The sequence below is a fragment of the Crassostrea angulata genome, chromosome 5 (assembly GCF_025612915.1).
Source record: "Crassostrea angulata isolate pt1a10 chromosome 5, ASM2561291v2, whole genome shotgun sequence".
Classification (NCBI taxonomy): domain Eukaryota; kingdom Metazoa; phylum Mollusca; class Bivalvia; order Ostreida; family Ostreidae; genus Magallana; species Magallana angulata.
Genome location: NC_069115.1, coordinates 57,335,189 through 57,361,479, shown reverse-complemented (window position 1 = coordinate 57,361,479; position 26,291 = coordinate 57,335,189). Strand labels below are relative to the sequence as shown.

Genomic DNA, 26,291 nt, shown 5'->3' with positions numbered 1-26,291 from the left:
TCAACTTTGTATTATCTTTAATCTTAAAGATGGGATTAAAGTACCTCATCAATAAAATTTTTCTCTCATATCACCAACTTTCAGAATAGGTTTACCATAGTTCAAAGAATATTAAAAGGATAAATAATGTTTCATGAAAATTGACCAAGTCCAAATACCTATAACTTCAATTTCTCCAGAAATAGGACAAAATAAAGGATTTTTGCATTTTGTTGAACGTGAGAAAATGCAATTTACAAATACAAATGATGTTATATTTTTTATTTAAGAATTTTTTTTCATGAAGCCTCCTCTGATTGGGCTAGCTTCTGCATGCCCTTCTTAACCAGGGCGTTCCTGTGTAGGTCCCTCTCCCTGCGCTCCGCCTTTTTGCGGTCCTTATCGGACTGTATCCACCTGTACGTGTTGGGGGTGGGCGGGGCTCTGTTCTGTCTCTCCACCACCCTCTCCTGTCGGAGCTTTCTGACGTTTTGTAGGACGTCGTAAGCACTAATGTTATGATCAGACAGGTCCTTACGAATCTCTGATAAAACTTTTTCCTTCTCGGTGTAGAAGTTTTCTTTCTCACTGTCCAGTCTGGTGTATACTGCGTTGATTTTCTCTCGGATTATTCGACACGTTTCATCTCGCAAGTATTGTCGCATTCTTGCACGTCTGGTATTCAAGTCGACATACAGAGGATGTGGTCTGTAGAGGAGATCTAGCTCCTTCAGTAACCAAATAAATCTCTTGTAGTCTCTCTTTCGTAACTTTTTCAATTCTTTTTTACGTCCTTGTATTTGTTCCAACAATATCACTCTTGCTAAAGTATCCTGTTTAAGAAATGACAGTATAAGTAAGTGATGTGTAATTTGAAATTAGAACAAACTATACAATTCTACATTCATAATAAAGGCCTGATGATTTGATAATAAGACAAATATTTCTATAAAACTATGCTTTTATAAGCCATCATAGCTATTTTTTTTTTTTAAGTTTTATTTTATTTTTGCTGCAAAAATGAGTGATTTAAGGTAACTCCGTACCTATAAAATCATGGGTTCAAAGTTAAAAACTTTTATTTAACTTATTGGACTTCAATTACATCACAAAATAAATAAAATATATATGTACCGTATTTCACGGAATTTAGGTCTATACGGTTTATTGGGCGAAGGAGGCCGTTTTTAGCCATAATATAAAACAAGAGGCCCATGGGCCACATCGCTCACCTGAGGAACAACAGGTATGATAAAGTCAGCTTAATGGAGTCATAATACAATCTGGACAATGTACATTAATACATGTACAGTACAGGCAACGCGGATCCCGTGTTTCCCGCGCCCCGTCACGGTATAAACACATCGAGGTGATCGGCCAGGTGAGACAGGTATACCGCGTTCCCATCACGGTAAACTCATCATCTACCTGTCCCCGCCACGGTAAAATTATCGATGGAAAGTATCGTATACAAGCGGGAGTTATCTCCCCGAATGACAAATAAATTGAATGTTTCTTTATATTTAATGACGATATTTAACCCGATTTTGACAGAGATTATAATCGAAATACTTGGAGTCTTTTTTACTATTTTTTTTTATTTCATAGCTATTAAATAAATTATAAAAGTATTTAATTTAATACTTGTGCAGCAATTGCAAATAAAATATTTTTGAATCCATTATCATATTTTAAGAAGGTCGTTAAATGAAAAATTATCATGAAATGATTTTAATTGCCAATAAAATTATAAATGTGTACGCAGTGTGATTGTGTTTTCTTAACAATTAATTAGTCCGCCTACATTTGTATTGTTTGTTTTGAAGTCCATGCGTGTCAACTAATGATGAGCAAGTGATTAAAAATTAGGGCTTCCTATAAAATTACCAACCCGGTATTTTTAGCATGTTCCGTTCATTTCTTACAAGGTCTTTTACGTGTAAAGAACAATTTTTGTGAATTCACGTTTTATTGAATTTGTGTTGCGTTACTTTAGGTACATGTATGGCTTGTCGTTTGTAATTGCGCGAGGATTCCCACTTTCAAGTGCGTTACGTTTGCGACGACAATCTTTGAGTGCGAAGACGTGTGTTCTTATAGAGTCAGTCTGACTGAGAGAGTAAGGAGCCTTAGAGATACCCAGAGTTGCATAAAATTATGTAATCGAAAGATAGTGTGGGTATCCCATGTCATGGTGTCGTGATGGTGTACCAGATACCCGCCGTTACGGAGGTTAGCGTTCGCTCGCAACCGAGCCCCCCCCCCCCCCCCTCTCTCTCTCTCTTAACAGAATAACTAGATAAAAAATTTTGAGAAGGAAATGTTTTTAAACTGTTCTTATGTTCTTACACATTTCAAAGAAATTAAGAACATGTTTTGAAAGTTTTGCATTTCATGCCGATAAAAAAACATTTAAACATTTCAGTAAATGTATTGATATCATTTTATGTGGGCATGTACATGTAATCTTATTGAATATAAAGCTACTACAAATATGTAAACCCGTATCCTGTAATCGTAACCTTATCCCCCCCCCCCCCCCCAACCGCTTTAAGACTGTCGAAGTTAACATTATTTGACTTCAGTCCCAATTGTTTTACACAAAGGTGTGAAACCGTCGCACTGACAGGAAATCACTCTACGCTTGAACGCACAGAATACAAAGGAATGAGGCAGGTAGATAATCTGTGTAATGATTGACCAAGAAGAATTCTACATGCATATCAAACAATTTTACTAATAGTTATATCAAATAATTGATTTATTTTACTGCGTTCTTTAACCGCTAAACGTGTTGAAGATGTTCCTTCCCGCAAAAAACCTCCATTATAAATTAAACGAGAGATAGAGAAAAAACACAACGAATTAAACTTTCCAAACACAGTATATCATGCATCACGAACATTGTAAAAAAAACTTAACTGTTAATTAAATATACTTCTTATTTTCTTTATTAAAAATAAAACTAATAGAACGAAACGTTATCATGGAGGAAACACGTGGTAGAGCTAGCGGGTTGATTTGATTGACAGGTGCAGCACGTGGACTCAAATCTGAAATTGCATGATGGATTCAATCACAGTGTACCATATTCTTTTATGAATACTAATTTTATGAATATTTAGTATTGGATATTAGTATATTTCACATAAGTGTACGTTAAATTACGCCTAAACGTCTCTCTCTCTCTCTCTCTCTCTCTCTCTCTCGTAAGGTGTTGTGCGATTAGACGAAGCCGTACGCGATATAGACTTTTTCTTTTGTCGTGAATAGGTGTGAAAACCCTCAAGGGCATGTCGTTTTCTACCCTGAGTTTGTTAATCACTACATGTATACACAGAAAATGATCGTGACTTAAACTTTTTATGTATACACAGGAAACGCATACTGATACACGTTATGATTCCATGTGCTTTAACGCAGCACCAACTTTATATATGAATGATAATTTTATTATTGAATGGAAAAATAGATCTCTTAGTTGATTCCCAACATTTGTTCATTTCTCAATTTAAAACATACACAAGTCATGTATTGACAGTTTACGGCGCTATGCGTGTAAACTTATAAAATGAGAAGATGAAATTGCTCTGCATTGATACGAGTTCATCTAATGAAAATATTTAATTTTAAGATTGTTATAAAAACAGGATTATCAACTAATAGAAATAATAACTGAAATAAGCACGTCAAATACAAAGATATGTGTTCTTATTTACACATCACAAAATTAAACAGCATAATAATCATGTTATGTTGTATTTCGAATGTAGTTTCCGATGTCATGAAATTCTATTTCATAAATATAATTTATTAATTTTATAATAATATGGACCACAATATATTTACAATGCAGCTGTTATGCTTAAATCTGAAGTCGCATATTTGACGTGGATTTACGCGACCTACATTGCCTGTAATGTACAGTACAGGTAAAGTAACAACAACAAGCAGCAGCAGGAATAACGGTAAATCACACCGTCGCGGTGTCATCACGGTCGCAATCCATACCGCGATCAAAAACCGCGATGGTGTATCGCGGGAACGATAAAAATACCGTGACGGTAACGCGGGCCAATACGGGATCCGCGTTGCCTGTACTGTAGATCCTGTATAAATAAAATCCATTTTTCCCCCTTGGAACTCGGATAGCCCTGATTGCTGCCAATATTTACAAGAGCAGACTTTAATCACCGCTCCTGCACATATATAGGGACTCAACGTTACGCAGGCAGGGATGACCGCACACCTACGCAACTCAACAGGTACAAACGTTAACGCAAGCAGAGATAACGCAAGCAGGGATGACCGCACACTTGCGCCAACAGCTCAACCTAACGCAGGCGCCGCAATCACCACCAATACAAGCAGGTATGACCGCACACTTGTATTAATGCGATACAGGGCAGAAATGACCACACATTCTGTATCGTTGGTTAGAAAAACACGAAGATTAGATAGACCAGGGATGTTAACACCCTCAATCTCTCCGTACCTGTTCAAGTTTAACCCCAAACAGTCGCTCGCTACAAAGCAATAGACACTGTCCCTATATATGTGCCGGCCTAAAATAATTCATAGTATCCAAAAATTGGAAATCAAAAATAAACAAACTAATCCAGCCTAACCCAAAACTACTTATGCAAAACAACTTATATACATTGAATATTTATTATTGTATAAAAATAATCATCACAATAATTGGTTAACAGTGGATGCATTAATTAAAATAATCAAGAATCAATAAATCAAGGGCAATAACCCAAAACAGTAATACAAAAAGATTCTAATGAAAAAATAGCTGCCTGCTTCAATTTTATAGTCATATCACATGTTGAGTATTGCAGTTCTCAAAAAGATCCTTTACAATTGTTTATATATGGGATATTTTGCTACATCAAACTCTGAACCTTCTTGTGAGGCCGAAGAATTGTCCTGGAGCCAAAGTCTTAACAATTATAAAGAATCATCTTGCTGATTAATTTCTTTTTAAAGATTTACTCTTTATTCCTATGTAAAACTTAAACACCCCCCCCCCCCATGTGGCCTCACCCTACCCCCAGGGGTCATGATTTTCACAACTTTGAATCTACACTACCTGAAGATACTTCCCACAAGTTTCAGCTTTCCTGGCTGATTAGTTTCTGAGAAGAAGATTTTTAAAGATTTACTCTATATATTCCTATGTAAAATTTTAACACCCCCCCCCAACGTGGCCTCACCCTACCCCTAGGGATCATGATTTTCACAACTTTGAATCTACACTACCTGAGGATGCTTCCACACAAGTTTCAGCTTTCCTGGCTGATTAGTTTCTGAGAAGAAGATTTTTAAAGATTTACTCTATATATTCCTATGTGAAACTTCGACCCCCCACTGTGGCCCCACCCTACCCCTGGGGGTCATGATTTTCACAAATTTGAATCTACACTACCTGAGGATGCTTCCACACAAGTTTCAGCTTTCCTGGCTGATTAGTTTCTAAGAAGAAGATTTTTTAAAGATTTACTCTATATATTCCTATGTAAAACTTCGACCCCCCATTGTGGCCCCACCCTACCACCGGGGGTCATGATTTTCACAACTTTGAATCTACACTACCTGAGGATGCTTCCACACAAGTTTCAGCTTTCCTGGCTGTTTAGTTTCTGAGAAGAAGATTTTTAAAGATTTACTCTATATATTCCTATGTAAAACTTCGACCCCCATTGTGGCCCCACCCTACCCCCGGGGGTCATGATTTTCACAACTTTGAATCTACACTACCTGAGGATGCTTCCACACAAGTTTCAGCTTTCCTGGCTTTCTGGTTCTTGAGAAGAAGATTTTTGAAAATTTCTCGAAATTTTTCATTAATTTCTAATTATCTCCCCTTGAAAACGGGTGTGACCCTTAATGTTCACAACTTTGAATCCCCTTTGCCTAAGGATGATTTGTGCCAAGTTTGGTTGAAATTGGCCTAGTAGTTCTTGAGAAGATGTTGAAAATGTGAAAAGTTTACGGACAGACGGACGGACGGACAGACGGACGGACAGACGGACAGACGGACGACAGACAAAATGTGATCAGAATAGCTCACTTGAGCTTTCAGCTCAGGTGAGCTAAAAAAGTATGAATAGGTCGACTTCGAAGAATTGGGCGAAAAATTACCGCTAGTTCTAATGAATAAATGGTTTAAACCAATAACGTTATCATATAGTAGCTTTTAATCTTATTTCACAGTTTTAAACAAAAGGGAAATAAAATGTATTTCTTTAAAACATCGTAAGAAAATGTCTGAAATTGCGTCAAAATTTTCAAACCAAATAATTCAGTACAGCCGGTTTTAATTTAAGATCGTTTTTTATTACTTCCCTGCCATGTGTACAAACTGGTGTTAACCGGGGGATTGTTACCTAGCCTGGAGGCATGACTACGGTAGCACATGCCACCCTGTGTCTCTATGTGACTTTTTACTGTGTATATACACACGAGTCAACCTCTGATCTTATTGAAGCCTGCAGGCATGAGTAGCACGTGCCGAGAGTTCAACTGTGTATAAACAAAGTCAGCGCTACCCAGACTGATTTCAGAGACACCTGGCTAAAATTTCATCGAAAGTTTTATGTTGAATATACAGAAAAAAACTTGTTCATGTATTCTATTATGAAAACAAATTGTTTTTTTTTTATTTCTACCCGACGATATTTCCCCCCGTAATTACCCTTTGTACGGTTCTCATTTTACTTTTACCACGCGAAATCGATTTCCTGTTTATCGTAAGCACACGATCAAAATGCATGACAGCATTTAATGATTCAGTCAGTGTTCTAAGTAAGAAATGTAAGAAGAAATAAATCTATTTACATTTAATTTTGTTTAAATGATAAATTACTACAGTATATTGATTAAAATCCATACGATTTTTACACAGAAATTCAAGCAGTATTATAGTAAACACTCATGATTTTATTAGAGGGTTGCATAAATTTTTGCAAAATTCCAACCAAAAAAAAAAACATAAATTGGGCGAAGCGATGAATAGGGCGAGGTCCAAATGTCAGGGGAAAAAAGTATCGACCTAAATTCCGTGAAATACGGTATATTCCATACTATTTAAGATGTAAGGTAATAAAAACCAAAGGCTGAAATTATCATCTGAAAATCACACTTTTTTTGTTTAAAAATTAAATATAAGTCGATGGATACTTGTTTGTCTATTTAAATTTTATTGCTTACTTTGCCAGAAAACTAAAATTAATTAAAAAAAAAAAAAGAAAAAATTGTTTACATTAGAAAAATTATAGCATTTAGATATATCACTTAGAGAAAAGTAGAAAAGAGTTATTTCCCTTTGTAATTATTGAATTATGTCGAATATAAGGATGAAAAATGCTTATTAAATATCTCCAAGTAAACAATGATTTGAGTTTTTGATGTGCACCTATGATAACATAGAAATTACAAATCTACTTGCAAGAATTTTAATGAATTCATGGTTTATGTAAAATGTATGACGTCACAGGAGGGTGGATTTACTTTAAGAAGATTATTCTATTGTAACTGAAACCTTCAAAATAAATAAGATTTAAACTAACTTATATTATATCAGAAAAAAATTTTGTTATTCGAACATTATAGCAAACCAATTTATTGAAATAAGACAATTCAAAATTTATTTCCATCTTAAGTTAGCCTCTAAATAGCTTTTTCCACTGAAATGTGACTAATGAACATTTACTATATGAGCACAAATTCATTTATGTCATTTCAGTAGAAAAAAAATTGCCGCTCATTTAACTTGACAATGCTTTAAAAATTAAAGAGAAATGGTGACGCAAAAACGAGTGAATTTGATAAAATTGAATTTTTAGGTGGCTTTTGTAAGTTTTGTTCAGTTCTTGAATATACGAAGTTTCACAAAATTACAAGTTTTATAAAGTGAAAATTCAATTGTTACAGATAAAAATATAATAACTTGTTGGCCCAACACATAATTAAATATTGTTCGCTCCTCATTCTACAAATGACCTAAACAATCATGGTGTCTAGCCACAAAAAACGAAAAGTTGGTAGACAGAGGTTTTTAACAGATTCTGTGAAGAAAAGGATTGCCCGAGAAAGGAACAGGGCAACTTGGCAACCGATATCAGAGATGGGTGCCAAGTCAATGATGCTAAACGTATATTAAAAACCATTCCGGATCATGTTCTTTTTGTTTTCCTGGCACATTCAATTTTTTTGCTCTTAATATTTTTACCTGTGGGATATATACATGTATATTTTTTTACCTTTTTGTTTTTCTGGCAATGTTCCTTTAAATTTCTGATCTGGATTGTTTTCTGTGCAACTAGAAAAAGTAATCATTGAAATTTTATTTTAGTATACATAAGTGAAGATGACCTAATGATTTGTTAAGAATTTGCCCCCATTCCTTGTGTGGTACAAATTGCTCAGACTTCACATTGGTTATTTCCCTTAACAGTGCATTTAATAAGCCAAAAACACTGACAGACACTCAAGTGAATAAATACATGTATGACTCAGGAGCCATTATTAACTCCCAATATTGCATATTTAGAGTCATTTGTACATAATCTCTAAGCAATGCTGGTGTTTCAAATTTAATGTCATCATTAGGCATAGATTATAACTGATATTATTACAGCTCAGGTGTACTGACCAAAGATCAATTCTCACCAAGTTCTTAATCTCACAACCCCTTATTATTAAGCATTAAATAGTGACATTTACATTGCTATGGCAAGAGCTGACAGCAGTCCGTAGTGAGAACTGGTCCTAGGCTTATAAACATCTATCTAAACAATCTATACTTATTTAACTGGTACTTACTTATCATTTCACTTCTTTCTCCATATTTGCAGATGTTGAGAAACTTTTCTTGCATAGTCCATATTCTGTGAGCCATTTTCTCTTGCTGCAATATTTGTATAAAGGTATATATTATTTGTACACTGGAGTTTTATCAACAATTCTTAAGAACCATTTTCAGAGATTTTTTTTTTTTGAGGTGACAAAGAATTTAATGTTTATCAGTATTAAGATGCATGACAAAATTTCTTTAAGGCAGATGCATTATCCATGGATTTACATATCTTTGAAAAGTTGAATTTGACTACATGCAAAAAAGTCCATCCCTTAGAAAATCACTTAAACCACAAAATTGACATTTCTGGAAGTTTATTAGCTGATAAGACCTATTCATTGACCATGTAAACTTCAACTAACAACACATCAAGAAGGTTATACTGAACAGTTTAACATCAACAGATAAATCTTACCCCATCAGCATACTCAAGGCTGGTCACTTTACTATAGTTTTGTGGAAATCTACAAATCAGTACATCAAATCATTTTAATGTCATAAAAAACAGCAGATCCAACTTCATGAAAGCTTGATCAGTCCTAAACAACAAATACATGCACAAGCACAAGACATTCAACATATTTCATGTCTAGAGGAAATGGCATGTTGCTTGATTAAAATGATACATGTATTAAGGATCTACTTTTTATGAAATTACATCACAAAATGGCAATTTTACACATTGTGAAACAGTTTTATATCGCCATATTATGGTGTCATGCTCTGTGGCGCAATGGGTTTAAATCCAGTATACCAACCCACAGGTCCCAAGTTCCAATACAGTAACTTACAAGGACAGGGACTTTAATTTTCATGAAGAGCGGTAAAATTCAAAAAGTTTATTTTCCCCCCAAAACTGATTTTTTTGGTCATTTTCAAGTCAAAAACATGCTAAAAATCCCTATGGTTAGGTAATTTAGAAGAATGGGCTTGTATGCAGAACTTTTCCTAGGTGTGTGGAGCACCCTTAAAACATTCTGAATGTCTGACATTAACAAATCAGAGCATTGGGATTTGTTGGAGACTGATGCTGTTGCCTGGACACAGGAATCTTACTCTTTAAACTTGTCTTCCAATCCCCTGTACACAAACATGGTTTCATCATCCTTTAAAGGTTCCAATTCTCCAAAATCTCCTAAAACACAAAAAAATAATTTGAATGAGTACTTTACTATATGACAAACTGACCGTGTCTGGGTGTATTCAAGATGAGGCAAAACTGTTTGCAAGTGTTGAAGGGCAAAAATAACAGGGGGCAAAAATATCCCTGTATACAGAATCATTGCAAGGCTTCAAGTGATATCTTGATGCAGACAAAATTAAGAGTCTGAACTTCTGACACAGGCGCTTGTTTCATTCACGAGGTCTGTTAACTATACACAACACAACACTATGTTATTATGTTTAGTTAACAGACCTCCTGAATGAAACTAGCGCCTGGGCCTTCTGAGGTGTTACCAAATACAATTATACCTAAAATCAAAACACAAAGTTATTTACTAAGAAAATTTACCTGAATAATCAAATGGCTTTCTTGTTTCAAATTTCTTTTTCTTTGTTGGTAGGTCAAACATATCGATCATCTTCTGGGCATGAGTTCTCTGCTTTTTCTGTTTCTCTTCATAACTAATGCTTCGAATCTGTGTTGTGCTCCATGCAGCTTCTAGGAATTTAAAAACATTTATTATTTGTTGATTTGATACATTTTTGAGCATCTCAGAAACCCTATTTTCATGATTCAAATTATTCAAAGCAGAATTTTTTACCTTACATCACCTATTGATATCTAATCCATAAGAATCAGCAAGTTTTAGCGCTGAATTTACTGTATATAAAAAGCACGAAGTTTTACAACATAGTAAGGGTCAGCGGACAATCTTGTTTTTGTATAGTAAATCGAATACGGACATTCATTTCAAAGCCTTTGTTTACTGTCAGCTTGTGTGTTAAACAATTGCAATTTACATTGCCCTAGTTTTAGACTGATTAATCCTATTTCCACACAAACTCTAAGAAACCATTAAATTCTTCAGGCCATTGACTACAGATAGTTAGCCCAGCTCACCAGCCGAAGCTCCAGCAAGCAGTGTGAGCTCTAAAGACAACGCCTGGGCGAAACAAAAAATGCGGACTATTGCTACCTTTGACATACTGAAAATTCTGTCGTTATCTTCGTACCCACTATTGCATGTAAATTGAAAATGGCTAACAATGTCATGATCTCAAGAGAACAGAAACTAAAATAAAAAATGTATTTTTTAAGAATGTCATGCATTTCAAAGATTAATAAAACATTCTGCTGACTCTTAAAACTTGTTTCGCAACTATTTTCTTTTCAAATTCTTCAGAGCATTGTTACCTTGACGGAAACTGTCGAGTGATGTCTACTCTAATAACATGACGTCACAATGTCGCCACTGATTGCACAACCTCTAGCGTAAATGAATAAATAAATATATAGGTGGATCCAATGGTGAACCACATGTTTCTTATGAATGTGGTAGTGAAATTGTGATCATTACTGGCTTTGCCCTTAAAACCGAGGCTTTGCCCTACAAACCACCACATCGTTAAACCTGAATGTTTCATTTTTATTTATGTTGATGCAAGCATTCGGTAAACCATACTTTCATTCTTTATCATGTATACTAACAATTTAATTGATGCTGCGATTTCCACAAAGGTTGCACTGTAAATCATATTATTCTCACTTTACTTCACAAACACTTGTTTCTGAGAAAAAAAATTACCCTATAGTATAATAATAACACTATATATATATGTTATTATTATACTATAGGGTAAATTTTTTTCTCAGAAACAAGTGCCTGTGCTTTACTTGCCTCAGACCTTAATTCTCTTACACACTCTAACCGACCTCGAAAAATTAAGTTTGTTAAATTCATGTGCAGATTGAGAGTCACCAATTTTACATCATGTAACGGTTATGCATCAGCATAAAACAAACTGCACAACTTCACTTTACTGGGCTGGTAATTATGATTAAGAGAATCAGAGGCAATTAAATGTGACCTAATCTGTAGTCAAATATCCGAGGAGTTTTTTGGAATTAAATATTTGTACAGAATTTGTGTATTATTTCTTTCATTTTTTCTTCTTAATATGCAGTTTTTTGCTAAATAATTTGAAGTTAATTTTGTTAAATAATAGCTGTAACTAGAGACGAGCTCATTGCAAGCAACGATTAGGTTTTCCGTCGTAGCTGCGTCATACTTGTGACGTATTACAAAGAATCGATAGCTGACCATAGTACAATATTAGATGTATAAACACTGAGAAACAAATTATTATATTTCTGTGACCGCGTAGGTTTTACGGTGCTAGAGAATTTGTCTGGATCTGCATCGGTCGTGTGCAGTACGAACCGGGTGAGGGAATGTTGGCGTAAAGTGTATAAGGTTGTGGCGCGCTGTGGGCCGTAAGCTAAAACGAAGGGTAGGTTTGCCGTATTCCCGAAGGTCCACCAGTATACAGTACCAGAGAAATAAACAGGCATTTGATGCAGGATTCCACATAAATTGGACGAGACATAACGATGGCAACATTATAACAATTTAACAGACAGACATGATACAAAGAAGTCGGATATGGCCGGTAGAGGCCTCCGGACTCAAGACTCTGGGAGAGTCGGACGTGGCCGGGGCTGGCTGCCATATTCCAGACTGCGCATTGACAATTGTACATAACTATTTATAAGAATCTTAACAATGAGTATAAATTGACAGGTAATGATATAAGTACGCTGAGTGAAAGGTTCACAGATATAAAATAATTAAAGTAGTCCGAGTATCGCACTACGTCATAATACGGATTTTACAATATTGGTTCGACTTTTACAAAGCGTTTTAGATACCCGGTATTGATATTGCTCTACATCGCTGTTGTAAACAATGGCAATAATAAGCAATTAGAACGGTAATATATGTATTCTTTGAGAGATAGAAATGATTAATGTTGAGAAACTCGATTCTGTTAAAGTAAAATGAAAAACGAAGTGTCTGATTAACCAGGATCTCAGGTATACTTATATCTTCTTTGTTTTGATGCCCCCCCCCCCCCCCCCCCCCCCCCGAAATTTTATTTTTCTTTTACTAAAACCGGTTTAAATTTAGAGACAGAAGCTATTTCGAATTTATACAATCGTCAATTAATTAATGTTTAAATGATATCTAACATTGTTGACAGATCTAGGCAGGAAACTGTAGCAAAACGTGATTTTTACGGATTTTTTCGTCAGGGTCTACTTGGTTTAGAGCTTATAGCGTGAAAAGTAATCCGTCAACATATAATTTATTTTACCAAATCTTTTTTTCTAAGATGACAATCTATAGAATAAACACCATTAGTTTAAGTTTGAGTCCATAAAATAGTAAAAAAAATTACCAAACGCGATACTTGCATTGCATTTTTGTATTCTATTTTGATACATCAGGTCCATAAAGCGTACTTACTTACAACAATTTGCGCAAAATTATTGATGAGATATGGTTTAAATAAATATTTATACTCTATTTTGTATGTTCAGTTCTAATTTTCCCAAAATTGGTAATTATTTTTAAGAAAAACGGACGTCTGGAAAATTTCATAATTTTCGCAAGGGGGTACACCCGTCTGAGAGGTGATAACAAACAAACTAGCATGTAAACATGCATATTTTCTTTTGTATATGTATTGCTAGAATGTATATCTATCATTTAAAGCTAAGCTTTTAATGATTGAGCCCATTTAGTGCCGAGTATAGGACTACTAAACTCATTGAATCTTTGATGTCCAAGAAATGAAAATCTGATAATTGCACAATTTTGTTTTAAGAGATTAACAGTCCTTGATACATGACACTATGTCTCTTTGAAATCACATATAAAGTCTGAAAAGTGTCAATCACTAAATAAAAGAGAAACTTTGTAAGAAATAAACTGTGAGAAAAAATTACGAAACAGATGTTGAATTTTACAAGTAAAGTCCAAAAAAAAAAATTATAATTGAACAGTGCATTTTGCACAATGATACTACATGTTTATAAACACATACAGATCTTAACACGTTGTCTCTAATTTGATTCGCAGAGTGGGACTGTGGTTATGCCCGGTACGAAGGTAAAAAGACCATTGGCAAACGTTTTACACGCATTTTTATCGAACGCAAGCGCCAATGAATCTCTTAGTATATATGCGGTGATCCTGGAAATTTTACAGGGGGTTTTGAAGAATAATTTTGTATTTCGAGGAGGGGGAACATGCGCGGATCAGAAAATTTTTCCGGAGTGGGGGTTGAAAAGTCAGACGATTATTTGAGTTTGCCAAGGGATGTCTCCGAGGCATATTTGGTAAGTTTATAATGTACACGTTATTGAAAGAAATTTTCGCTGGGGGGGGGGGGGGGGGGGGGGGCGGGGGCGCTTGAACCCTTCCCATTCTAGATCCGCGCATGGAGAAGACCGATGCCGGTAATTTTACTGTAATTTTAACCATTTTTATTTAATTATTCAAGTTCATAATTATCAGAAAACCAATATTACCTTTCAAAGCAGTTAAAACTTAAAACTTAAGATACGAACCATTTAGTCTCGGTGAGTACTGCGTCCGCGTACGAAAGAAATGATAATTTTCAAGAAATTCGGATGGATGATCTGTGTCCTACATGTAGGTCGTCCCTCCGATTCTTTTTCAGACTAAAAGCTACAGACCTGCAGTTAGAGATTGTCAAACTCTTATTGATTATGTCAATTTGTTTGTCTCAAAGAATCATTTTTTAAATCAATAAAGTTTTACCTTAAAAAAAAGAATGAAATCGGGCACAATTTTCAATGCTAGCATTTTACAATTTTCTGGTCTAATAAAATTTCAAGAAACAACTCTTCATTGCTTAATCCGAAAATTGCATGAAAAAAAATTTACATCGCATTTTTTAAATTGCAAAAGGATATTCAAAATGAACTTGGATTAACCGCTTACAAACAGGCAGAAAGAGAGACTGAGAACCAATTTCTTCTCTTTTTTTACAAAAAAAAAAAAAATCAAAATATATTTTTTCTTTGTATGCGTTAATGAAAATGTAGATCAGCAAGGGGTTCTTTGTCGTGCAAGCACCTACTTAATAGATTGTTACACAGGTCTACAACGATGACAAATATCGAAAATGCAATATTGTGGGTGAAGGATGAATGTGAAGTTTGTTTTTTAAGTTTAGTTTTGATACATGTAATTATATTTATCTGGATCAGTTATGTTTGTTGGTTTGTTTTGTTTATTAAAGAGGGGAATAAAGAAATGAGTAATTTCCAGGCTCGTAGCATCGTTTTTGAAAGGGGGGGGCAAACTCACCCAACAAATCTTGACAAGCAAAAGAAAAAAAAAAAGAATTTTGAATTTTCCAAAATTTTCAAAATTTCACTCATTATTTCATGATTTTCATGCCATTTTTTTTACATGCTACCAAAATGGGGGGGGGGGGGGGCAACTCCATGATAATTCAATTTTTTTTAATGTAAATTTTAAAAAAATAGTTGCTGCGAGAAAAAGTGGGGAGAGGACTTCTTTATGTAATATAACATGTGAAACTGATTTCATTCCACCCACAAGCTTGAATTCTAAATAATGAAATAATTTTAACGAAAACAATATAAATAGACGTCATAAATCCCATATCAAACGACATATTACCACTTGATTCTGCGCGTCTTTTAATGAATTTATAAACAGCGGCAAATTCTAAAATGTATTTTTAAAGGTAATAGAGAGGTTTAGCAAACCAACGTGTACGCGTACGTGTACGTGTAGAACGGAAAATATGTGCATTACGTCATCAGTTTGTGTAATGACGAATTTCTACACGTATGTACCCGAATGAACATACGTGTAAATTGCAAAGTACCCGTAAGGTCGAACTTGTAGCCTCTGTTTCCCTGTTGTCTATTAATTTTAATAAGAATGTTAACTTTTCTTAAGCCTGAATATTCAGTGCGAATACTGATATCTACCAACATAAATTTTCATTAGTGTTTAATATGTTATTGGAGTTTTATTTCACGCATCTCTTCCTCCAAAACATGCAGTGGCTCCATTATCTTATTAATTTGCGATAAATGAAAATGTGCATATATAATAAATGATGTTTAATAAAATTAACACATGCAGAATTCCTACTTTTCGTTTATAACCCACATTCTCAGCTTAGTAGGAGAGGATATCCATAATTACATTAAAATATTTACACGTACAAGTACACGTTACAACTGCTAAACAAGAAAAGTAATTGAGCTGGTACGCGTAGTTCTAACTTGTAACCTACACGTACAAGTACACGTACACGTTGGTCTGCTAAACCTCTCTAATGTTAGCTGCAAGTCTGTAGACATTGTATGAAAAATTTCGGATGGTAGTCAATTTTTCCGGGATACAGACCGAGCGGTACATATATGCAGCTAAGGTAACTAAGAATGCTTCCAATAAGTTGAGTAATGCAAGCTTTTAAGAAAGCAATACTTATATTTGTTTAAAATATAACACCCCAATACTTCGTCTTACATTCACTATTTCTAGAACAAGCAGAACAAGTATCAGTCCGACCGGCCTCACCATATACATTGTTGGAATTTAATTGTCCTAGCATTGCATTGCTCTGCATGTACACAATTTCTTTTAAAAATTAAACACTTAAAGTGTTCATCTATATGGCTACACATAACGTACACACGTGATTCAAAATAACCCAGACGGAAAACGGTAAAGAATTCAGTCATTGAGTCTACATTTTATAGAACTTGTAAAAAACACATTGCGGGTCTGAATGTTTGTTAATATGTCAATCTATCAATATACAGTTTGTTAATTATTTTCGATTGCTAAGGCTACAGCGTATTTGATGAACATTGAACAACATTTTTTCCATGCCACTTTTTCCATGGAAGATAGCGAGTACAAGTATAAAGCATTTATAAAATTTATTTAATTACCTCTTTAGAATTGTGTATGGAATAAATAATTTATACGTTGCTGCTGAAGGTTGTTTGGTATTTTCGTTTGTAGATGTTTTGCAAGTAAAAAACATGAAACGCGGGGCAAGTAATAATTAATATCCATAATAACCGTAACTTAAAACTTGCGGCTTTGGATTCAAATATTATCGTATACGAATATTAAGTTCACTTTTTAAAATCATCTCCACGATAATAATTATATTATATCCATCGCAAATCAGTATTTATTTTTTTTTTTGCTTTAAAAAAAATGTTCTATCGGGAGCAATCCCGCGTTCGTTTAAATTGCCAGCGTACATTTGTCATGTCAGTAATACACATTGTGTTTTAAAAGACGGCTGTGTATACGTATTGTAGAAAAGTTGAGTTTAATTACCACACATTAATTGGAACCATTTTATTAACACATCTCCCAGTACTGAAACAATTCAAAATGTCTCTGTTACAGTAACACAGTGGGGCGTTAAACGTGTACGTCCAGCTCTACAAGCACATGCACTGTCGTCTAGGCGACAGCCTGAATACAGCTAGCGACTCTCCTATCGATCGGTTACCTGAGTATCGCAATGCATCTAAATATAGACAGGGGCACAGTTATGAAACAAACAACAAAAATAAGGTCAAAGAGGTTCATCTTTATGAAATGAAAATGTACATATGAATAAAAACATTTGGGAATTTTATGTGGAATTATTTTTGCGCGCTACATGTATCAGTTAGTGCATTACAAGAAGCCCTTTCATAACCTCATAAACGTGCACACCCCCACAAAAATGGACCGAACTGACAACAATTGTTTCTTCAAATACTGACTATAAATTACGAAAACATTAAATTGAATACTATGGAAGGATTCAAAATTAATTTCTTTACAACTTTGCTTAAATAATGCATTAGAAATTTTTATTCCTTTTTAAGTTATTGACAAGAAACTTTGGACGCCTCTAACTCCCTAATTATAGGGGCCAGCCCCTTTTTCTGTATACCGAATGAAAGGTCTGGGTAAGACCAAGAACTTTTAAAATATATGTTATAACAAATTTTTATCAGGTAGAATACTAACACGAAAAATACGCGAATTTTTCTGATTTTTTTTTCTTACTTTTGTTTCAACATCTATACCACCCCTTTCATTTGCATTTAAATAATAAATAAAATATATCTTGCACAAATTCAATGTATTAGCTTTCAAAGCAGCCCATCTTTAAGACTCTGCCAGTCATCGTTAAAGCAAAACCCCCTGGACAAAAGAAGTCGTTAAATTTTACTAAAAGGGGAATAACTCAAAACCGGATAGGGATTTTCCTCAACTAAAATATGCAACGACAACATCACGCGGCATGTTATCAGTCCTGAAAATTTCAAAACAATCGTTTAACAAGCGAGCGAGATATTAAGGATCAAAGTTGGCGTCTAGAAGAAAAAAAAAATAACTAGAGCAAAGCTCGTTGCAAAGCAACGAGTGGGTTTTCCGCTAATGTCGAAAGTAATGCTAGAAGTACCTCTAAGAAGCAGTGTTCTTAATCTAATGACAAAAGTAACTTAGGTACAAAAAAGATTTTAAAAATCGAATGATTCTTGGTATGACTTAACAAAATCCGAATGGTTTTAAGTACGACTTACCAAATTTGACTTCATTTTAGGTAAAAGTTAACTTTACCTGGAACTAACATCTAATTTCTTAACCCAGAATGCAAAATTAAAATGTCCGTAAAAAATCAATTTTGTTTAAAACATAATTCTGAGCAACATTTCCTCTACACTGCTTTTCAAAGGGTTAACCTTTCGTACTATGTGCTTGTTGCATCATCAATTGTCAGAAACTTATCGATGTATAGTTTACTTAATTTTATTATTCCTCTGTGAATATTTTTATTTAAAATTACTATTGATGGTGAACATTTCAAAGGGCCCCGCTGATGTTATTTTAGAGAATTTTGCTTTGACCTTGACCTATAACTTGAAATTTTTCCAGCTGGCATTTAGCTGTTTCATTGCCCCTAACATATAGGCATTTTTGTTGAATCTGACCAAGATTAAGCATATCCGGGAAATAATCTACTGTCTAAAACTAATTTCAGTAAGATCTGCTATGACCTTCACATTGACATGGTTCAAGGTCACTGCACGCCATTAACCAATAAGCTCTGTTTAGGCAAAATATTAGCCAATTAGGGGCTAAAAGGAGAGTATATATATGCTCTTAAAATATGGATTTTTGTGTGATCTGATATGACCTTGACACTTGATCTACAAATATCATTCGAGGTCATTGCATATCCTTTGATCAAAGGCATCATGTGGGTGAAGTATGAGCCTGATTGGAGCAAAGGGAGAGAAGATGTACTCCAGACAAGGATTTTTTAAATATAATTCTGCTATGACCTTCACAGTTTACCTTGAAAATAGGTTCAAGGTCACTACACACCCTTTACTCAAAAGCTCTGCTTATGTGAAGTCTGAGCCCTATAGGGGTTAGTAGAAAGTATATATGCTCTGAAAAAAGGATTTTTGCATGATCCGATATGATATTTCACCCTTTACCTAGAAATTCCATGCAAGGTCACTGCACATCGATTAACGATAGAGACAGTCTGTGAGTATTAGCCAGATTGGACCAAAGGGAGAGAAGATATGCCCCAGACAAGGATGTTATATATGTAATTCTACTATGACCTTAACCTTATACCTAACAACATGGTTCAAGGTCACAGCACATCCTTAACCCAAAGGAACCCTGTGGATGAGGTATGAGCCAGATTGGGCCAAGGGGAGAGAAGCTATGCTCCGGTCAAGCGATCTCGGATGGACAGACGGACAAACTGATCACTAGAAGCCCACACAAACTTGCTTTCTATCTAATTTGAAATAGTATCCATGCTATCTGCCCATGGTGAATAGTCATCAAAACCATTCATCAGCAGAATTTGATTTCCCTCCTTTTTAAACTCGGAACACCTCTGACCTAATTAGATCACCGCATTAAATACAAAGTTTGATAACTCTAATTTGTTTATCATCAAGAAATTCTGCATCGCTGACAAATAAAGTTTTTTTCGGTACAATAATATACCAATTAACTGACTATCTGGACAATAGCAAGTTTATTGTCCCACCCCTCAGCAACTATTTCCCTTGGCTTTGCCTCATGAAATAGTTGCTGTCTTGGGGGACAATAAACTTGCTATTGTCCTCATACCCAGTACATACTAAATAGGCATATAATATCCCATCCACCTCCATTTCATGTTATATAACCTCCAGTTTGTAACCTTCAATTTCACTGTGTAAAGGCAACACAACAGTCAAAGCCGCAAGTTTCACAATTTATTACTGCTTCTCATGTACTTAAAATTAGGGGCCTTAATATTGCTTAGGCCTAAAAAAAAAAAGTTGTGGGTTTCGGGTAACCCGACCTAACCTACAAAAATGGCCCGATCCTACCATTTTTAGATGCCTGATTTTATCCGACTGTGAATTTCATCTTATTTCCAATAAAAAATACGTTTTTAAATATGAAACAAACAAACATTCTTAGGATTCAGGCCAAAAAAAAATAGATAAAATAAAAAAAAATCCCCACCTACCTAACCTAATTTTTTCATCAGTGTTACCCTAAACACACTATTTTTTTTTAGGCCTTACCAATTCCAACAAGAGACATCCCATTAACTATTGATAAACATTAAAATTCATTTCATGAATCTACGCAACACTGGTAAATCTTCACGTACAGTCACTATCAATTTTACAAAAATATTGACGGTTCTTTATCCGAAACTATTCCTTGTACATGTACCTTTAACTGCAATTAGTACACTAACATTTAATGAAAAGACGGTTTGTCTTAGAATAAGAAAGCTAATGCAATTCTGAGAAAAAGAATACTACATATTGCAAATTCCATTGAGGTTTAATAAAAATATGGCCATTTAAGTGAACCCCCCATTTCCAATTTCCATTAATAAACACAGATCTACAGGGTTCTCCATAGTAAAACATCTTTACCTGACCTTTTAGAGGTCAATTGTTGTTCAACCACCTTTGAAAAGAAACCTTATTCAATACAACATGCATCTACATTATATAATCATGATAAAAGCTTCACATCACTTAGAAATATCCTTACATGTATACCCCCCCCCCATCTTTTGATTTTCATAAAAAGTCATGGTTAAAAATGTTTAACCTAATTTTATGAAACTTATGGCAATTTCCTTGAGTCATTTCTCACACATATTTGAAAACAATCATCAATGATTCTAAAATTTGATCCTAATTATTTGTTTATTTTATGATTTACACCATTTTAATTAACAAATAGACAGCTGTCCTGCTTGTGATTTCTTGTTTTTATGAAAAAAAGTAAGCTAACAATCATATTTAGTGAATATCTAATCTATTTTGATTTCTAGTCTCCTTCTAACCATGCTAAAATAGTAAGATACAACCTACAAGTTAGACATCTGCCTTAAATTAAAATAAACTTCAAACACCCAGGTAGCTGGAGACAGAGTTGATTTCCATGAAAAATGTTCAAATTTGACATGTTTTTCTACTTTTTTTTTGCATATATACCTTAGAAAGGTAGAAATAGGTTGTTTCTTGTTCATTTCAAAAGTAATTATCATAGCAGATGTTATTTCAAAGTCAAATGTACATTTACATATCCTACATGTAATCTTAATGCAGACAATTAAATAGAGGGGAGGGGGGGATTTTTCAATTATGTAAACACATCTAAATATCTTTATGAAATAAAAAATAAAGGAAACATAATTGCATACTTTTATTGAAAAACAAATTTTCACAGCAATTATGAATTTCTTTAAACAGCCTTAATTTTGTTTTCATAATTTCTTATCAAACACAAACCACAACATGGCATGATGCTTTCTTCAAGTTCCATTATTGTTCATGCATTATCGGATTTAATTTGAATTACCGGTAAATAGTCTGTAGAACACAAGGAATATGCATGTGGATAGAGGTGACAGGTTAATCTCAGGAGCTGACCCACAAGAATCAACAGGTACCGGTAAAAGCCATGTGGTAACAAGAGGCTGTTTTGAGCTGAAATAAAAAAAAAGAAATAATTAGCTCAAAGTACATGTATTTCCTTCTGGTATACCATGTTTTATCAATTCTACCGGTTTTTTTTTTTTGCAAATAAATTTGGCGAGGGTTTTGGTTTCTTTTCTTTTAAATTACATTTTTTAAAAACAATACTATGTGTAATAAGCATAAAACATGTATGAGTAAACTTAATGAAGAATTTTTAATAGATTATTTTTCACAGAATGTGTTACATTACATGTATGTCAATCTTTATAAAACTAGCGTATATTTCGTGCGCCATAAATTGCAAGTTTTTTGTAAATATCATTTACTTGCATGATAGGTATATATGGTCTAACCAAAATTTTCTTCATAAAGCTACAGCTGTATGTACCACATAATCATATGTTTTGTCACAAGTATACATTTTTAAAAAATACCCAAATTCCAACAGTTGAAAGTAACTCGATGAATTTTTCATTCTCTGATAAGTTCATTGTGTTTTGTGCGTGCATATATTATAAGTCTGCTGCAACAGCAGCCAATCAGCAGTAAGCTGAATCCACTAATAAGAAAGTTTGTGGTTTAGGAGCGGGTAAAATTGTTTATGCATAATGTAGCTGACACTGACTTGAATAGATCTGATATATATGTACAAGATGGGAGAAATAATGACAGAACAGACTGGGATTCGAACCTTGCCCTCTGAATCTCTAGTCAAGTGCTCTACCAACTGAGCTACATGTATCTGGCACCGGTATTCAAACCAGTCTGACCATCACATCCCCCCCCCCCCTTAAATGATCTTCACCCTCAAAGATCACCCCTGGCTCTTCCCCTGGCAGGAGTTAACCTGTCAGTTCCAGGGGGTTGGTTACAACACCAATATTGTATGGGGATGGAACGATCCACCGATGCACCGGTGCATCACGGTATTTATTTTGACGATATTTGGATTGTTACATTTATGCGGACTTTGTTTTATTTTCCAAAAATATCTGAGCTTCATATATCGGCTATTTTTTAGTCTGCGCGCCTAATATGAAAGTACAAAGATGGCGGAAAACCTCGTAAAGTTGTCAAACCTGTAGGAAGCTAAATCTGGAGTGTGGACAACTTTTGGATTACTTGTTAATGAAAAAGTAGTGTATATGAGACTTAAGTAATTTGTAAATTGTGCAACGCTCATTTTAAATATATCAAAATAACTTTGGACATGCGGTAATACATCGACAGATTGAATAAATTTTTAACCCTTATTCATGTTTTCATTTAGTTGCAATGTATCGTGATATGTATCGTATCGCATCTCATGTATAGTGATATGTACCGAATCGGCTAAGTACAGAAACGTCCAAGCCTTAATATTGTAACAGGATGGGAGAAATAATGAAGGACCAAACCAGGAATTAAACCTGGGCCCCCTGAATCTCTAGTCAGGTGCTCTACCAACTGAACACTGGTATTTAAACCGGTCTGACCGTCACATATATAAAAAGTTATTTTAAACAATGGTGTTCAATAAAAAATAACACTTGCAACCTTCAATTTTTGTCTGTAATTAATCAATATTGGCATGCGATCAGTTATCGTTGAGTACCATTTTTCATCAGTGCATTGTTACGTCATTTTATCAACACATAAAATTATATACGAAAATATGATGTAACATTGCACCAGCGAGAAATGGTCCTCGACAAGAACTGCTGGCATGCCAGTACTGCCAGTAGTCAGATTAAAAAAAGAGAATATAAATGAAAAATTACATTTTAAACATTAACAAGGACAATTCAAGTACACATCAAAACTGCTAAACAAGAAAAATTATGTGAACTGGTAGAGTGGTACGCATAGTTCTAACTTGTAAACTACATGTACAAGTACATGTACCGGGTACCCGTTGGTCTGCTAAACCTCTCTAATGATACATTGATCGGCATCATAAAAATATTAAAGACTTTTTAGTCATGTTTTAACTCTGAAGTCTGAAGTATACAATTTTATTTACTTGATGTTACATGTATGTCTACAGGGTATTTATGTCTACATTTGGAGTCTTCCGCACAAGAATATGATCAATGACATATGTTTCTAATTAGACCCTGCTTTGAATTTTGAGTTGAAAATTCACAATCTGATTTTTTTTTAAATAGATAAATTCGGTCATCCTTTCCAGTCACCAATGAACCTCGAGCAAGTCTAAACATCCAGTAAACAATGTAAAAAGTACACGTTAGTAAACAAACACCCACACCATAACAAAACATCTAACTCTGTAATTCTTATAAAATTCTTAACCCAGCAGATGTTAAATCATCAAGATATATTTGTAAATTCATACGCGATGGACATATCATAAGAAAATCTATGTACAGTACCAACTACATGTATATTTGTATACTGTATGTATGACTTTCGCCACATGTGGATTTTGTCAATAAATTGAATTGTAATTTACACAAAATTCTGGTAAAAAGGAGAAAAAAACAAGTGAAAGGTACAACATTTGGGATTCAATTCTGTTAAAAGGATTTATATTGTCTGGACTAGAAAAATAACATACATCAGTGACAGTGTGCACGTACTTACATGTACATCTATAGACTAAATGTTAACCAGTTAACATGCTGACATTTTAACCACTATAGACAAGAAACTTTAAAAGGAATAAAAAGCCTCACCTTCTTCAGTAACATCCAAATAGATCACACACTTTAATGTCCATCTTTTCCCCTTTATTACTCGTAGCTTATCAACGGCTGATCAATGGAAACATACACATCCGTCGACATGGTCGACAGAAGTGTGGCTGTCAGAATTTCCTCGTAAACGATTCACACGAGAATATATCCCTCCTTATACAAATATGTAGTATTGTTCCCTGTGCATGTTCATATGTTTCACAGTAACTTGAAAATGCATGTGTACACCGAAAAATGCACAACTTATCTTCTGCATTACGCTCTCTCTTTTCTACAATGCCGTTCGTTACTGTTTACATTCGCGGGTCCGCGACAAACATTTGCAAACATTTGTTCTGCGTGGCCGATTAGAACGTGTTAAATAAGTAGTTGAATTCATAAATGATATAGCCTAGATGAAAAAAAATGAAATTGAATCACAACAATTTATCTAAGACGCAACACAATGTAATGCAGTAAATGCCTGGGCCTTAAAACGGCATTTGTTCGCTTGTGTGTCTATGTAGACAAATTAACTCGTTCATGTACGATTCACACATATTTGTTTTATGAAATTTGAAAAAAATAGGGCACAGAACTTTTTAAATTTGACACCAAATGACATTATCTAATATATTAACAATAACTGAATTAATTTTTTTTCATAAAATGATAACGATTTTTGCTATCAGAAAAATACGTGTATGAGCTGCTGACCCCTAATTATAGGGGCCAGCCCTTTTTTCTTAATTTTAAATGAAAGCTCTCGTTATTCTAAACAACTTTTGCTCTATATGTATTAACAAAATATTTTTAGTTTAAAGGTTATTATACAAAGAACAACAAAATTTCAGACCCTCCCAAAACCTTATACTTTACCGGCAAATAGCTTAAAAACTAAAAAACATTTTGCCAAACTTTTCATGCCAGCAAAACTATAAAATGTTACCAACAATTCTGCTAAATTTCATGCAACTATCTTTTGTAGTTCCCGAGATCAACTCTGGACAAAAGACCCCCCAATTTTCAATTAAAGGGCAATAACTTATAACCGGAAGTGAATTTTAAAAATTTGAAAAAAACGTCTCGAGATATTAACATTGTCTACATACCCTGAAAGTTTCATAACAATCAGACAACAAATGTACGAGAAATGGCCTACACAAAATTTGCGGATAAAAAAAAAAAATAATAATAAGAAACAGTAGAATAACAGAAGGGTTTTCCGTTGAAAAACGGAAAACCCTAATAAGAAATTTGAAAATTTTTCAGAATAATAGTAAGGTTTTCCGCTGGGAGCGGAAAACCTTAATAATAGAGATAATTCGGGAAATTGGCATCATAACTGTGTCAACAAGATCTATTAAATGCCATTTAGTACGATAAATACTACTCGTGAAATGCTACCTCTCTAGCAAAAGGTTAACAAACAAATATAAAAAATCATTGAACATACCATTATATTGAAGGCCTAATTTGACCTTTTCTGTTGTTTTCAGATAAGTTACTTTTGATGCACTATAGCATGAACTTGTCCATAAGAATTGTTTTGATGAATATAAAGCAAATCTTCCGGCGATGCATTGTTCTTGTACAACAAAAATACACGCTTTTGAGAAAGAAAACATTGCATTAACTTTAATCGGTCTACAGAAACAGCATGACCGGATGCTCTTGCATGTTATGAATTTCAACGCATGCGTTTCAA

General features: G+C 34.3%; 1 protein-coding gene across 1 annotated transcript; it reads right to left on the bottom strand.

Moving 5' to 3' along the window:
• Positions 1 to 2: 2 nt before the first annotated feature.
• On the bottom strand, positions 3 to 26,287 carry LOC128183485 (28S ribosomal protein S15, mitochondrial-like). The gene is made up of 7 exons (XM_052852494.1): positions 26,040 to 26,287; positions 10,359 to 10,508; positions 9,902 to 9,980; positions 9,261 to 9,309; positions 8,812 to 8,896; positions 8,250 to 8,308; positions 3 to 812 (listed from the first exon to the last, which is right to left on the bottom strand). The coding sequence occupies exons 1-7, from the start codon at positions 26,209 to 26,211 to the stop codon at positions 279 to 281; spliced, it is 1,128 nt and encodes a 375-aa protein (XP_052708454.1). The 5' UTR covers positions 26,212 to 26,287; the 3' UTR covers positions 3 to 278.
• Between the last annotated feature and the right edge of the window lie 4 nt (positions 26,288 to 26,291).

Bases quoted from the DNA above. Each gene is read 5' to 3' on its own strand.
- LOC128183485 (XM_052852494.1), bottom strand. From the start codon at position 26,211: ATGTTTTCTTTCTCAAAAGCGTGTATTTTTGTTGTACAAGAACAATGC. The intron at 9,981-10,358 runs GTAAATTTTCTT...TTTGTGTTTTAG, and splicing joins AAAGCCATTTGATTATTCAG to GAGATTTTGGAGAATTGGAA. The intron at 9,310-9,901 runs GTAAGATTCCTG...ACTGATTTGTAG, and splicing joins TTGGAAGACAAGTTTAAAGA to ATTTCCACAAAACTATAGTA.